Below are 16,875 nucleotides of genomic sequence, written 5' to 3' on the forward strand. Positions count from 1 at the left end.
AAGCTTGTTTTTTAATCTGGGCTACTATCTAAGCCATGAATATCTCTCCCTATGAGAGTCCATAGTCTCTCGTTCATTATGCAGGACTTTTTCATTCTTATCTCACATTTGTGTGACTGAATAATCCTGTAGTAAACTAACATCAGATTGGGAAGGGAGAGATCCTAGCAATGACATATTTGCACCATGCCCTTAAGGGCACCTACTGTTAAGGTTGCCACACAAACCCTTTATATGTGGGTGGTACTCAGTGAACTGTGGGGTTTGGATTTTCAGTTCTACCTGATTTGCTGCTGAACCTTAAATATAGCCTTTATAGCCTTTTTTATAGCCTTTTCTTCCATTATTCAGATACAGAATACAATTTAAAGAAAAGTTTCCAATCTACTTCTTTTATCAAATTTGCTTCATTCTCATGTTATTCTTTAAAATTATATTTTCTCCAACATTGGTGTGTCCGGTCCACGGCGTCATCCTTACTTGTGGGAATATCTCTTCCCCAACAGGAAATGGCAAAGAGTCCCAGCAAAGCTGGCCATATAGTCCCTCCTAGGCTCCGCCCCCCAGTCATTCTCTTTGCCGTTGCACAGGCAACATCTCCACGGAGATGGTTAAGAGTTTTTTGGTGTTTAAATGTAGTTTTTATTCTTCAATCAAGTGTTTGTTATTTTAAAATAGTGCTGGTATGTACTATTTACTCTGAAACAGAAAAGGATGAAGATTTCTGTTTGTGAGAGGAAGATGATTTTAGCAGACAGTAACTAAAATCGATTGCTGTTTCCACATAGGACTGTTGAGATGAAGTAACTTCAGTTGGGGGAAGCAGTTAGCAGACTTTTCTGCTTAAGGTATGACTAGCCATATTTCTAACAAGACGATGTAATGCTGGAAGGCTGTCATTTCCCCTCATGGGGACCGGTAAGCCATTTTCTTAGTCAAACAAACAGAATAAAGGGCTTATTATGGGCTAAAAAACTGGTAGACATTTTTATGGGCTAAATCGATTGCTTTATTTGGGCATTTTATTCATATTTATGCTGACAATTTGCATTTATAAACTTGGGGAACGTTTATTAAATGGCAGGCACTGTGTTAGTCACCTTTTCCAGTCAGGGGGCCTTCCTAGTTGTAGACTGAGCCTCATTTTCGCGCCATTACTGCGCAGTTGTTTTTTGGAAGCAGGGCATGCAGATGCATGTGTGAGGATCTAAAAATTGCTGGAAAAGCTTCTAGAAGGCGTCAATTGGTATCGTATTCCCCTCTGGGCTTGGTTGGGTCTCAGCAAAGACTATAGCTGGGACTGTATAGGGGTTAAATTTATAAACGGCTCCGGTTCCGTTATTTTAAGGGTTAAAGCTTTGAAATTTGGTGTGCAATACCTTTAATGCTTTAAGACACTGTGGTGAAATGTTGGTAATTTTTGAACAATTCCTTCATACTTTTTCACATATTCAGTAATAAAGTGTTTTCTGTTTAAAATTTAAAGAGACAGTAACGGTTTTGTTTTAAAACGTTTTTTGTGCTTTGTTGACAAGTTTAAGCCTATTTAACATGTCTGTACCTTCAGATAAGCTATGTTCTATATGCATGAAAGCCAATGTGTCTCCCCATTTAAATTTATGTGATAATTGTGCCATAGCGTCCAAACAAAGTAAGGACAGTACTGCCACAGATAATGAAATTGCCCAAGATGATTCCTCAGATGAGGGGAGTAAACATGATACTACATCATCTCCTACTGTGTCTACACCAGTTTTGCCCACGCAGGAGGCCCCTAGTACATCTAGTGCGCCAATGCTTATTACCATGCAACAATTAACGGCTGTAATGGATAACTCCATAGCAAATATTTTATCCAAAATGCCTACTTATCAGAGAAAGCGCGATTGCTCTGTTTTAAACACTGAAGAGCAGGAGGGCGCTGATGATAATTGTTCTGTCATACCCTCACACCAATCTGAAGGGGCCATGAGGGAGGTTTTGTCAGATGGAGAAATTTCAGATTCAGGAAAAATTTCTCAACAAGCTGAACCTGATGTTGTGACATTTAAATTTAAATTAGAACATCTCCGCGCACTGCTTAAGGAGGTGTTATCTACTCTGGATGATTGTGACAACTTGGTCATTCCAGAGAAATTATGTAAGATGGACAAGTTCCTAGAGGTTCCGGTGCACCCCGACGCTTTTCCTATACCCAAGCGGGTGGCGGACATAATAAATAAGGAGTGGGAAAAGCCCGGCATACCTTTTGTTCCCCCCCCTATATTTAAGAAATTATTTCCTATGGTCGACCCCAGAAAGGACTTATGGCAGACAGTCCCTAAGGTCGAGGGGGCAGTTTCTACTTTAAACAAACGCACTACTATTCCTATCGAAGATAGTTGTGCTTTTAAAGATCCTATGGATAAAAAATTGGAAGGTTTGCTTAAAAAGATTTTTGTACAGCAAGGTTACCTCCTACAACCAATCTCGTGCATTGTTCCTGTCACTACAGCAGCGTGGTTCTGGTTCGAGGAACTAGAAAAGTCGCTCAGTAGAGAGACTCCATATGAGGAGGTTATGGACAGAGTTCACGCACATAAATTGGCTAACTCTTTTATTTTAGATGCCGCTTTGCAATTAGCTAGATTAGCGGCGAAAAATTCAGGGTTTGCTATTGTGGCGCGCAGAGCGCTTTGGCTAAAGTCTTGGTCAGCAGATGTGTCATCCAAGACAAAATTGCTTAACATCCCTTTCAAAGGTAAAACTCTATTTGGACCAGAATTGAAAGAGATTATTTCAGACATCACTGGGGGAAAGGGCCACGCCCTTCCACAAGATAGGTCTTTCAAGGCTAAAAATAAGTCTAATTTTCGTTCCTTTCGCAATTTCAGGAACGGACCGGCCTCTAATTCTGCATCCTCTAAGCAAGAGGGTAATGCCTCACAACCCAAACCAGCCTGGAAACCGATGCAAGGCTGGAACAAGGGTAAGCAGGTCAAAAAGCCTGCAGCTGCTAACAAAACAGCATGAAGGAGTAGCCCCCGATCCGGGACCGGATCTAGTGGGGGGCAGACTCTCTCTCTTTGCTCAGGCTTGGGCAAGAGATGTTCAGGATCCCTGGGCACTAGAAATAGTTTCTCAAGGTTATCTCCTGGAATTCAAGGAACTACCCCCAAGGGGAAGGTTCCACATGTCTCACTTATCCTCAAACCAAATAAAGAGACAGGCATTCTTACATTGTGTAGAAGACCTGTTAAAGATGGGAGTGATACACCCAGTTCCAATAAAGGAACAAGGAATGGGATTTTATTCCAATCTGTTCGTAGTTCCCAAAAAAGAGGGAACTTTCAGACCAATTTTGGATTTGAAGATCCTAAACAAATTTCTCAGGGTACCATCGTTCAAGATGGAAACCATTCGAACGATTCTACCCACTATCCAGGAAAGTCAATTTATGACTACCGTGGATCTAAAGGATGCGTACCTACATATTCCTATCCACAAAGAACATCATCAGTTCCTAAGGTTCGCTTTTCTGGACAAGCATTACCAGTTTGTGGCCCTCCCATTTGGGTTAGCCACTGCTCCAAGGATTTTCACAAAGGTGCTAGGGTCCCTTCTAGCGGTTCTAAGACCAAGGGGCATTGCAGTAGTACCTTACTTGGACGACATTCTAATACAAGCGTCGTCCCTGTCAAAAGCAAAGGCTCATACAGACATTGTTCTGGCCTTTCTCAGATCACACGGTTGGAAGGTGAACATAGAAAAAAGTTCTCTGTCTCCGTCGACAAGAGTTCCCTTCTTGGGAACAATAATAGATTCCTTAGAAATGAGGATTTTTCTGGCAGAGGTTAGAAAATCAAAACTTCTAAGCTCTTGTCAAGCTCTTCATTCTGTTCCTCGTCCTTCCATAGCGCAGTGCATGGAAGTAGTAGGGTTGATGGTTGCAGCAATGGACATAGTTCCTTTTGCACGAATTCATCTAAGACCATTACAACTGTGCATGCTCAAACAGTGGAATGGGGATTATACAGACTTGTCTCCAATGATTCAAGTAGATCAGAAGACCAGAGATTCACTCCATTGGTGGCTGACCCTGGACCATCTGTCCCAGGGAATGAGCTTCCGCAGACCAGAGTGGGTCATTGTCACGACCGACGCCAGTCTAGTGGGCTGGGTCGCGGTCTGGGAATCCCTGAAAGCTCAGGGTCTATGGTCTCGGGAAGAGTCTCTTCTCCCGATAAACATTCTGGAACTGAGAGCGATATTCAATGCTCTCAGGGCTTGGCCTCAACTAGCAAAGGCCAGATTCATAAGGTTCCAATCAGACAACATGACGACCGTTGCGTATATCAATCATCAGGGGGAACAAGGAGTTCCTTAGCGATGAAAGAAGTGACCAAAATAATTCAATGGGCGGAGGATCACTCCTGCCACCTGTCTGCGATCCACATCCCAGGTGTGGAAAACTGGGAGGCGGATTTTCTGAGTCGTCAGACATTCCATCCGGGGGAGTGGGAACTCCACCCGGAGATCTTTGCCCAAATAACCCAATTATGGGGCATTCCAGACATGGATCTGATGGCGTCTCGTCAGAACTTCAAGGTTCCTTGCTACGGGTCCAGATCCAGGGATCCCAAGGCGACTCTAGTAGATGCACTAGTAGCACCTTGGACCTTCAACCTAGCTTATGTATTTCCACCGTTTCCTCTCATTCCCAGGCTGGTAGCCAGGATCAATCAGGAGAGGGCCTCGGTGACCTTGATAGCTCCTGCGTGGCCACGCAGGACTTGGTATGCAGACCTGGTGAATATGTCATCGGCTCCACCGTGGAAGCTACCTTTGAGACAGGACCTTCTTGTTCAGGGTCCATTCGAACATCCAAATCTGGTCTCCCTCCAGCTGACGGCTTGGAGATTGAACGCTTGATTCTATCGAAGCGTGGGTTTTCAGATTCTGTGATAGATACTCTGGTTCAGACCAGAAAACCGGTAACTAGAAAGATTTACCATAAAATATGGAAAACATATATCTGTTGGTGTGAATCCAAAGGATTCCCATGGAATAAGATAAAAATTCCTAAGATTCTCTCCTTTCTACAAGAAGGTCTGGAGAAAGGATTATCTGTAAGTTCTCTAAAGGGACAGATCTCTGCTTTATCTGTCTTACTACACAAAAGACTGGCAGCTGTGCCAGATGTTCAAGCATTTGTTCAGGCTCTGATTAGGATCAAGCCTGTTTACAGACCTTTGACTCCTCCCTGGAGTCTAAATCTAGTTCTTTCAGTTCTTCAAGGGGTTCCGTTTGAACCTTTACATTCCATAGATATTAAGTTACTATCTTGGAAAGTTTTGTTTTTGGTTGCAATTTCTTCTGCTAGAAGAGTTTCAGAGTTATCTGCTCTGCAGTGTTCTCCGCCCATTCTGGTGTTCCATGCAGATAAGGTGGTTTTGCGTACTAAGCCTGGTTTTCTTCCTAAGGTTGTTTCTAACAAAAATATTAACCAGGAGATAGTTGTACCTTCTTTATGTCCGAATCCAGTTTCAAAGAAGGAACGTTTGTTACACAATTTGGACGTAGTCCGTGCTCTAAAATTCTATTTAGAGGCTACAAAGGATTTCAGACAAACATCTTCCTTGTTTGTTGTTTACTCTGGTAAAAGGAGAGGTCAAAAAGCGACTTCTAGCTCTCTTTCCTTTTGGCTTAAAAGCATCATCCGATTGGCTTACGAGACTGCCGGACGGCAGCCTCCTGAAAGAATCACAGCTCACTCCACTAGGGCTGTGGCTTCCACATGGGCCTTCAAGAACTAGGCTTCTGTTGACCAGATATGTAAGGCAGCGACTTGGTCTTCACTGCACACTTTTGCCAAATTTTACAAATTTGATACTTTTGCTTCTTCGGAGGCTATTTTTGGGAGAAAGGTTTTGCAAGCTGTGGTGCCTTCCGTTTAGGTAACCTGATTTGCTCCCTCCCTTCATCCGTGTCCTAAAGCTTTGGTATTGGTTCCCACAAGTAAGGATGACGCCGTGGACCGGACACACCAATGTTGGAGTAAACAGAATTTATGCTTACCTGATAAATTACTTTCTCCAACGGTGTGTCCGGTCCACGGCCCGCCCTGGTTTTTTAATCAGGTCTGATGAATTATTTTCTCTAACTACAGTCACCACGGTACCATATGGTTTCTCCTATATATATTTCCTCCTGTCCGTCGGTCGAATGACTGGGGTGGGCGGAGCCTAGGAGGGACTATATGGCCAGCTTTGCTGGGACTCTTTGCCATTTCCTGTTGGGGAAGAGATATTCCCACAAGTAAGGACCGGACACACCGTTGGAGAAAGTAATTTATCAGGTAAGCATAAATTCTGTTGTTTAAGAGATACCTAGGTATGTATCGTGCACATGCCTAAAGCACTACATGACAGGAAATAGTGCTGCTTTCTAGTTCTGTATAACATTGTTGCAAAACTGCTGCCATATAGTGCTGCACATGCACACTCCCAATCTCACATCCTTGCTTTTCAACAAAGAACAACAAGAAAACAAAGGGAAAAATGATAATAGAAGTAAATTGGAAATGGAGTTTAAAATTGTTTGCTCCACCTGAATCATGAAAGAAATTTGTTTTGTAATTAGAACACACTCAGGAGCTTAACTCAGGAGACGGCAAACACCGCCCCCTGCTGACTCGCAGCCAATTGGCCGCCAGCAGGGAGGTGTCAATCAACCCGATCGGGTTGATTTCCGGCGATTCCTGTCCGCCTCATCAGAGCAGGCGGACAGGGTTATGGAGCAGCGGTCTTTAGACCACTGCTTCATAACTGCTGTTTCTGGTGAGTCTGAAGACTCGCCAGAAACACGGGCCCACAAGCTCCGTTCGGTGCTTGATAAATGGGCCCCTTAGAGTCTAGTGGTCTCACAATAGTTTAAAACAGTATGGAACTGATTGTGTACAGTACAGTTGTACAGTTCCAAGCGCCTGAATCATTAATGATGTAAAATGTCTCAACACGTTCCTGCCAATGTAAAATAAAGAGAGTTTTTACTCATTTTCAGTCAGGGCGTGTATAGGACAACATACAGTTTATATGAACCTTTAACAAGACTATGGCTATGAGAAACAGCCCAATTTAACCACTGCCATTATTTCTGCCAGACAACAGACTGCAATGATTGTAGCTTTAAACAGCTTTTTCTTTTTTCAACCTTTTGCCAGTAAAAGCATTTTGAAAAAAATATACTGCTGCTAGCAAAAAAAGTGAGGCTCTAAATAATGAAAAACCCATTTAGCTGTGAAAATTAGAGAAATGTATGCCTTTAAAATACAACTTTGTGCCAACTATTCCTGTAGCTTAAATGTAATACAACGTTTTTAAATAACCTACAGACATTCCTAGTTCCTGGGTGATTTTCATGGAATATTGTTCGATACATCTTTTTTTTTTCTTCTTTTTTTTTACAGATCCCCCCAACCAACAGATACGCCAGACCTGTGTACGAAAGAGTCTGATCTGCGCATTCGCCATTGCTTTTATCATCAGTGTGATGCTGATTGCAGCTAATCAGGTCCTGCGCAGCGGTATGAAGTGATGGAGCTGGGAGAGAGGGAGACTGGGATGACAAACAATGGACTGCGAAACATCCTAGGGTCCCCCACTTCTCTGATTTACAAAAGAACTGAAGTACCTAAAGGAAGACATTTTCCTATCCTGAAAACTAGGAGTCTCCCACTCCAGCCTCTGAATGTGCATGGAAAGAATTGCATGGAAATGCATGGGCATTTAAATTGTCAGGTGACCATCTGTGCTTTTCTATCTGTAACACAAAGGAACTCTATATATAATATATATGTATATATATGGATATATAACTCTATATTTATGAGCAATAACACTTTTGGTTGGCAATGGGATAAACTTTGAAGGGGTTAATAGGCTCCTGCTAACATGTGTAACCTTTTATATGCTGCCAGAAGAAAGGCAGCTAGAGGGTTAAACAGTCTTCCCTCCCACTCCCCACTTCCATCCGCCTTAACCCTTTTAATGCTAGAGGGGTGGATGTTATATGTAGCTCCCCGTCTATCACTGCTCTGAATATTGAGGCCTCTGCAGCCATGCTTTGTTTACCAATTTGGATGTCACCTCTTGTAACAAGGGGATTGCTTTGAGCCCTTAAATCCTTCACTTCAAAAGGAGACTGCCACAGTTTGCTGAACAGTTGCTTAACAGTTTGTTGGAGTTCTCTGGCAGTGAAGGAGTTAACATTGTCTTGCTTCTTGTCAGGTAAGTTTGTCATAAAAAAAATAGTAAATAAAATCTCTCTCTATTCTTAAGCTCATCTCTATGGCTTTTACCCTCTTCGTTAATCTCACACTTTCCTTTCATTGTGTTTTGTGTTATTTTTTTCCCTTGCAATAAAATGAATCATTTGTCTGATTTCTGGTGTGGTTTACATGTGACAGTTCTTTTAGGCACGTGTAGAGCTCTGTACTGATATAGTGGTTATAGGGACAGTTTACTCAAACATGTTCTCCCCTTTAATTTGTTCCCACTTTACCTGCTGGAGTGTATTTAATTGTTTACAAATATTCCCATTACCCTTATATTGGCATTTGAAATAGTTGATTTAGCCTGTGGTATCCCCACGTATCCTAAAAGTTTTTGGGCTTAAAGGGACATGAAACCCACATTTTTTCTCTCATAATTTAGAAAGAGCGTGACATTTTAAACAACTTTCAAATTTACTTCTATTATCTCATTTCCTTCATTCTCTAGATATACTTTGCTTAAAAGCATATGCTCAGTAGCTGCTGATTGGTTGCTGCACATAGATGCCTCGTGTGATTGGCTCACCCATGTGCATTGCTATTTGTTCAATAAAGGATATCTAAAGAATGAAGCAAATTAGATAATAGAAGTAAATTGGAATGTTGTTTAAAATTGTATTTGAATTATGAAAGATTTTTTTTGGGTTTAGTGTCCCTTTAAGGCCAAGCTGTGTACACAGCCAGCAGAAGAAATTACATTCCCAGTGGGGGTATAGAAAAGATAAGGTAATAAAATGTTAATTTTCCATTGTTCTCTCCAAGTATTGTTGATTGGTTTACAGACAGATATAAGATAAAGCAGCATGCATGTGTACACAATGTGATACAGTAATGAGATCTGATTATACCTACAAGCTCAACCCATTTTATTAGGTTGTGCCTTCAAAACACAAAATCAGCTAATTCATATACACAAATAAACCTTAAAAAAGCAAATCTCATACATTTTATACTCTGCAGGTGGTAAGGGAAAAACAATTTTATAGTATACTGTCCCTTTAAAAATGACAAATCAGTGTTATGCAAAAAATAGCTATTTCTACATTCTGGCAGGGGTTACACATTTTATATCCTTTTTTTGTTGGTGTTGCCAGGTGTCCAGTATTCAACCAGACAGTCCAGTGTTTTTGCAAGCTGTCCAATAAAATCTTCACAAAAATACTGGACGCTGATATGAACCTGAGTGTTTGCTAAAGTCTGCACTAACAAGGTGGGAGAGAACACAGACTTTTGGGAGTTATCTTCTTTAAAGGGTTACTAAACCCACATTTTTTTTCTTTCATGGTTCAGATAGAGCAGGACATTTTAAGCAACATTCTAATTTACTCCTATTATCAATATTTCTTCATTTTCTAGCTATCTTTATTTGAAAAAGCAGGATCTGAACTAAGGAGCCAGCCCATTTTTGGTTCAGAACCTGGGTTGCACTTGCTGATTGGTGGCTAAATGTACCCACCAATCAGCAAGCACTATCCAGGGTGCTGAAACAAAAATGGTCTGGCTCCTTAGCTTAGATTCCTGCTTTTTCAAATAAAAATAGCAAGAGAACAAATAAAAATTGATAATAGGAGTAAATTAGAAAGTTGCTTAAAATTGCATGCGCTATCTGAATCATGAAAGAAAAATTTTGGGTTTAGTATCCCTTTAAGCCTCTTTCATTTTGCTACCATCATTCTTGACTCAACAATCTTTATCAGGGGAGGACTGATAAAGATGTGGGAAATAGTTAGGTGTAGACATAGACCAACAAATCTGGAGCAGAGCTACTTTGTTTACAAAGATGCCTAAATGCATTATAAATATAGAGCAGAAAGAGGTGAGGGGCAGTCAAAGGGGTCAAATCACTTCTGTTCACATATGTTAGTGGGAGAAAGTAGTAACATAATTGTCTTGTATGTTACTGTTACCCAAGGGGTAAAATTACTGTTCAGTTGTAAAAAAATATACACTGTGGTATCAAGAGTAAGGGCTAAGGTAGAGCTTTTAAGGTGGCATTGTATGAGGGTACTTACCGGGTCCATCTCAGCGCCCCACGTGGAGGCACTCAGAGACTGAAGTCTATCTTCAGCTGTGGTTGCAGCTATCTAGGCGCGGTCATGCGCTGCCTAGATTTAAAGGGGCTGCATTCTAATTATAGGAACTACCACCTGGAGGACTCAGGTGTTGGAGTTCCTATAAAAGCTCACTCAGCCCATTCCTCTGGACTAAGTTATTGCCTTACCTACCTTATTCCTGGCTCCAGAGTCTAAGCATACTTTGTTTTGTTTTTTTTGTTTTTATGAGTATAAGCATACTTACCTGATACATGTGTATGCTCTCCTTGCTCCTGAGACCAAGCATAATTACCTTGTACCTGCGTATGCTCACCTTGCCACACTTACAGCCTGAAATGAAGCTGCTCTCCTGGATCAATTCCGGTTGGGTCTGTCTCATACTTTGAAAGATGAACTGGCACAAGTAGGGTCCCTAAGTCTAATCTCTTTGTCAACTCAGATCGGCCACCGCCTTAGGAAAAGATGCATGGAAAAAGCTGCTGCCTATAGCCCTCATCACAAGCGGTGTGTTTGCCCTCTGCCTCCACCTTCATTAGCTGCCTCCGGGTGCTAAACCTACGCTTGTACTACGGAAAGCCTGGACATATAGCTTGAGTGTGCACTGCCAAGGCCAAGACTCCTAGGGGTAAGCAACCTCTACACCTCCTGTCCATTGATCAAATACAGAGATATTGTAAGCCTCATTTGTCCCCATCTCTCTCCTTGCAGTAGGACAATAACTCAGTTGATCTACCTGCCATGATTGATTCAGGGGCCAGCGGATGTTTTCTGGACACCCAATTAGCCCAAAGACTGCAGATATCCAAAGTCACTAAAGAAAACCCAATTTACATACAACTCAACAATGGGTCACCATTGAAAACGGTCCAATCACAAAATAAACTTTTTCTTTATCGGTTAAAATTGGGCCTGGGCATCAAGAGACTGTTTTTTTATTTAGTAACTTCACCAGTGCTCCCTTTAGTGCTTGGCCTTCCCTAGTTACAACAACATAATTTGTTTATCAACTGGAAAACTGGAACTGTACACTTTAAATCCCAATTTTGTCTTCAGCACTGTCTTAAAGTGCCATAAAACATTTTGAGTTATGTGCATATTATAAGGGTCAACTGAGGTAAAACAGTGTATGAAAAAAAGTTTAAAAAAGCTTATAAGTATAAAATTTCCAAAAATCTGCAAAATTACTTACACTTTAGTGTTGCCAAGTGTAGCTTGCTTCACCCCCCTTATCAGTGTCCTACTCCAAACCTTTTGGTATTTTATAACAAAGTTTGCATGTGAGGATTATTACTTATGAAAGCAAGGGGGGTTGAAGAGGGACAGCAGATACTGCTATTGTTTGTTGCCAAGAGGCTTGCTCGTTTCCATGGGGATAATGTCACATGCTTTGTGAAAGCTTCATTATTATACTGTGCATTGCTTTAGTCAGGTGCCATGTGACTCTGCACCCTACCATGCACATGCATGAGTGTATTCTGCAAAAACTATGACCTGGATAGCACCTTCCATATATGGTTATGCCCAGGGGGGAGCTTGCTGCAAACAAAACTATGTCTGAATTAAAGGGGTTAGTGGAGGTTAAAACACAAACAATTTTGTATTTGAGCTTTGGCTGCATTATATATTTAGAAACTTATGTTAGTTCATACTGTTTTATGTCCCTTTAAGTCCCTCATCAATGCCACCCTCTAACCCGAGACTCCAGTACCAGATATGTACAAGGATTTTCAAGATGTTTTTGAGAAGAAAGGTACTGATACTCTCCCTCCCCATAGGGAATATGATTGATCAATTGATCCTCCCTGGAGCTCCAATTCCCTTCGGCCGCATCTATCCATTATCATTATTAAAGGGACATAATACTCATATGCTAAATCACTTGAAACTGATGCAGTATAACTGTAAAAAGCTGACAGGAAAATAATCACCTGGGCATCTCTATGTACAAAAGGAAGATATTTTACCTCACAATTTCCTCAGCTCAGCAGAGTAAGTTCTGTGTAAAAAGTTATACTCAACTGCTGCTCAGCTGCAGGTAAAAAAAAATAAAAAAATGAAGAAATGAACAGCAACCAATCAGCATCAACATTGCTGAGGTCATGAACTCTTTTACTGTGATCTCATGAGATTTCACGTAACTCTCATGAGATTTCATTGTAAACTTCCTTACACTGAATAGGGAAATAAGATGAGAGTGCACATAAGCTCGCTCCTTCCGCAGTCCCGGGACAGACATACTGATTTGCTGCTTAGAAGTCCTTTACAATGGGATGTGGCTACTGAGAAACTTTTGAGGTAAAATATCTTTCTTTTTTACATAGAGATGTTCAAGTGATATGTTCTAGTCAGCTTTTTACAGTTATACTGCATCACTTTCAAGTGTTTAAACATTTGGGTATTATGGCCATTTAAAGGCTGTTAAAAGAATATATTAAAGAACATTTTCAAAAAGGGATTATCAAACCTTTTGCTGGGGCTGGCATATTCTTTGTCAGCAAAAAGGATGGAGGACTTCACCCATGCATAAATTACAGGGACTTCAATGCCATTACTGTAAACAATAAATATCCATTACCACTTATTCCATAACTTATGGAATAACTCAGATCAGCAGTTATCGTCAGTAAAATTGATCTAAGAGGTGCTTACAATCTTTTAAGAGCATGGAAAGGAGATGAGTGGAAAACTGCCTTTTGTTCCTGCTAAGGGCACTATGAATACATTGTGATGCCCTTTAGTCTGTGCAACGCCCCTGCTACATTTCAGAGGTTCATCAATTACATTTTTCATGATATTCTGGATATTTATGTAGTACCCTACCTTGACGATATACTCATTTATTCCTCTTCCGTACAACAACATTATGATCATGATTGAACTGTGCTATCCCGTCTACGAGCTTACTGTCTATACGCTAAGCTGGAAAAATGTATCTTTAACACTGATTCAGAAGAATTCTTAGGGCCCGATTTAACATGCTGTGAGTGCAGCAGTTTCCGCGTGAGGTGTTAGGATTGCCGGAAACATAAGTTAAGAAGTAGCGGTCTTAAGAATTATCTGAATGATTGACACCCCCTGCTAGCGGCCGATTGGCCGCTAATCTACAGGGGGCAGCATTGCACAAGCATTTCACTAGAATTGCTTCTGCAATGTTAAATGCCGACAGCATATGCTGTCAGCATTTAGCGATGTCGGGCGGACATGATCCGCTACAGTAGATCATGTCTGCCAGCATCATAATAAATCGGCCCCTATGGCTTCATCTTATCACCTGTAGAGATTTGTATGGATTCCAAGAAAAGTTATAATAAAATAATAGACATTAAACGCTTTGCATGCTTTGCAAATTTTACAGGAAGTTTATAAGGGACTTCGCTCATGTTATTCAACCCATTACATCCTCACTAAGAAGACCATCAAATTTAACTGGATTGACAAAGCACAACAAGCCTTTGAAAACCTAAAGCGGCTTTTCACCTCATCACCTATCCTGATTTTACCTAAACCACGAAAGCTCTTCTATGTTGAGGTTGATGCCTCTGAGGCAGGCAGCCATTGGAGCAGTATTTTCTCAAAGAGCTGGTGACAAAGATTACCTCCACCCTGTGGTCTTCCTGTTTCAAGTTCTCTCTCCAGCAGAAAGAAACAGTGACATGGGGGATAGAGAACTACTTGCCATAAAAACAACGTTCGAGGAGTGGACCTGATCACCCCATTACTGTTTCCACAGACCGTAGAAATCTGGAAAACTTATGTTCAGCTCGTAGACTCAAAGCCAGTCAGGCCCAGTGGGCACTCTTCTTTAGCCCCTTCCATTACCGCATTAAAAATTGACCTGGAGCCAAGAATGGCAAACTGAGCCAACGTCTATTCTGCAACCCAAACATTTTCTAGCTAACAAAGCTTCCTTATGGGGCACTATTTGTCTTAAGACTCTAAACCCTCTAGACCTCAAAGCTACAACTAGTTCCTCAAAGACTATTCAGCATCCAGAGTTACAGATTCAGAACAGCAAGGTGGTAGTGCCTCTGTAGTTCCTAAGCTCCTACATTATTTCCATGACACCCCACTGGGAGGACATGGGGGTATCCATAAGACTCAAGAGTTAATAAGTCCACAGTTCTGGTGGCCTGGCATGCAAAAAGATATACAATCTTTAGTACAGTGTTGTCCTGTGTGTATAGTTAACAAGGACTCACAACAACCTCCTTCAGTTCTCTTACAACAACTTCCTGTGCCATCCTGGGCTGAAATTGCCATGGACTTTATAGTTAATTTACCCTATAACTCAAGGCTACACTTCAGTTTACACCTTGTTCCTGACTCCTGAGTCTAAGCATACTTACCTGATACTTGTGTATGCTCTCCTTGCTCCTGAGACCAAGCATACTTACCTTGTAGGTGGGTATGCTCACCTTGCTCCTGATACAAAGCATACTTACCTTGTACCTGCGTATTCTCACCTTGCTCCAGAGACCAAGCATACTTACCTTGAACCTGCTTATGCTCACCTTTTTCCAGAGACCAAGCATACTTACCTTGCACCTGTGTATGTTCACCTGGTTCCTGAAAGCCAAGCAGACTAACCTGATACCTGTGTATGCTTTCCTTATTCCTGAAGCTGTACCTATCTGGTATCCCGTGACAGTCTCACCAACAGTACCACTGGGTATCCTGTGTCTGCTGAGAAACCTGTGTCTACCATACCAGTGAAAGCCTTCCTAAAACCAGGAGTGCCTGCTGTACCTATCTGGTATCCCGTGACAGTCTCACCAATGGTACCCACTGGGTATCCTGTGCCTGATGAGAAACCTGTGTCTACCATACCAGTGACAGCCTTCCTCAAACCAGCTGTGCCTGCAGTACCTATATAAATCTGAGGCAGTGTATGGACTGATTGTAAATCACATATGTGGCAGCGTAGGGACTGAATCTAATACACATCTGTGGCATTGCAGAGACTTAGTTTAACACACATCTATTGTAGTGCATGGACTAATTGTAACATATCTCTGGCAGAGTAGGGACTGACTGTATTGCACACATCTGTGGCAGTCCAGGAACTTAGTGTTATACACATCTGTGACATAGTACATTGCAGTAGGACAAAGTGTACAACACATTTATGGAATTGCAGGCACAGAGTGTAGCACACAGACTGACTGTGACACAAATTTGTGGCAGTACAGGAGCTTGGTGTATCACACACCAGTGGCAGTATAGAGACTGAATGTAACAGATCTGTTGCAGTAAAAAAAGATAACAACGTGAATGCATCGCCAAGTTCAGTCTGTGCATTGTGCATTCACTAAGTAATAAAGTAACACACTAACATACGGTTGAAGCTGGGACTTCTCAGCCGCCCAGCTGACTGATCTCCCTATGGCAACAGGAGTCCAGGATCTCAAAACTTCACCAGCAGTCACCAGTTGTTCAATGCTCATGCAGAGACAGGTGTAGCAAACAGTGGCAAGTGTGTATATCAATATCAATATAAAAGTGGTTCATTAAAAATCTCTCTCAGCCCTAATGCTGTTTCATCAATCTATCTGGGGTGTCCCTGTTTTTGTTTTCTTTTTTTGTGTGGAATTTGAGACGAGGAGCCACCTCTTATCACAAGGAGCAGCCTGGGCAAATTCTAATCAGAGCACCTAGATCACTCCATCTTTCCTATTTGGATGAATGTGGACATGAGAATTGTAGACTTCCTCTTTTATATTTTTAGACTTTGAAACTTTTGAACATTTGATGGAGGAGGGCTCCCTCTTTCACTAGTTTGTATTTTTTTTGTAGATCTGTGACAGTACAGAACTGACTGTAACACACATATGTGGCAGTGCAGGGACTGAGTGTAACACACATATGTGGCAGTGCGGAGACTGAGCATAGCTCACATCTGTGGCAGTTAAGGGACTGAGTATAACACACATTTGTGGCAGTGCAGGGACTTGGAATGGCACACATCTGTTATAGTGCAGGGACTGAGTATAACACATCTGCGGCTGTTCAAGTACTTAGTGAAACACACATTTATGGCAGTGACTTGGTGTGAGGCACATATTTTGTAGTGCACAGACTTAGTGTAACACACATATGTGGCGGTGCAGGGACTGAGTGTTACACACATCTGTGGCTGTGCAGGTACTTGGAGTGACACACATACACTGCAGTGCAGGGACTAATTGTAACATACAACTGTGGCAGTGTAGGGACTGAGTGTAATATACATCTGTGGTAGTGCAGGTACTTACATCTGTGACAATGCAGGGACTTGGCGTGACACACATACTGTATATTGCAGTGCAAGGACTAATTGATACATACACCTGTGGCAGTGTAGGGACTGAGTGTAATATATGTCTGTGACAGTGTAGGAACTGAGCATAGCACAGTTAAAGTTAAGGGACTGAGTGTAATCCACATTTGTGTGCAGGTACTGAGTGGCTGTACAGGCACTTACTGTAACACACATCTGTGGCAGTGCTGGGACTAGGAGTGGCACACATCTAT

General features: G+C 41.7%; 1 protein-coding gene across 1 annotated transcript in view; it reads left to right on the plus strand.

The window, feature by feature from the left end:
• The window catches only part of CABP7 (calcium binding protein 7), a 309,799-nt gene extending 302,215 nt beyond the window's left edge, over positions 1–7,584 (plus strand). The window contains 1 exon segment of the mRNA XM_053702188.1: positions 7,448–7,584. Within this exon segment, the coding sequence (XP_053558163.1) occupies positions 7,448–7,575 (128 nt within the window). The 3' untranslated portion in view covers positions 7,576–7,584.
• Positions 7,585–16,875: the final 9,291 nt, after the last annotated feature.

This window comes from Bombina bombina, chromosome 2 (assembly GCF_027579735.1).
Source record: "Bombina bombina isolate aBomBom1 chromosome 2, aBomBom1.pri, whole genome shotgun sequence".
NCBI classification, from domain to species: Eukaryota; Metazoa; Chordata; class Amphibia; order Anura; family Bombinatoridae; genus Bombina; species Bombina bombina.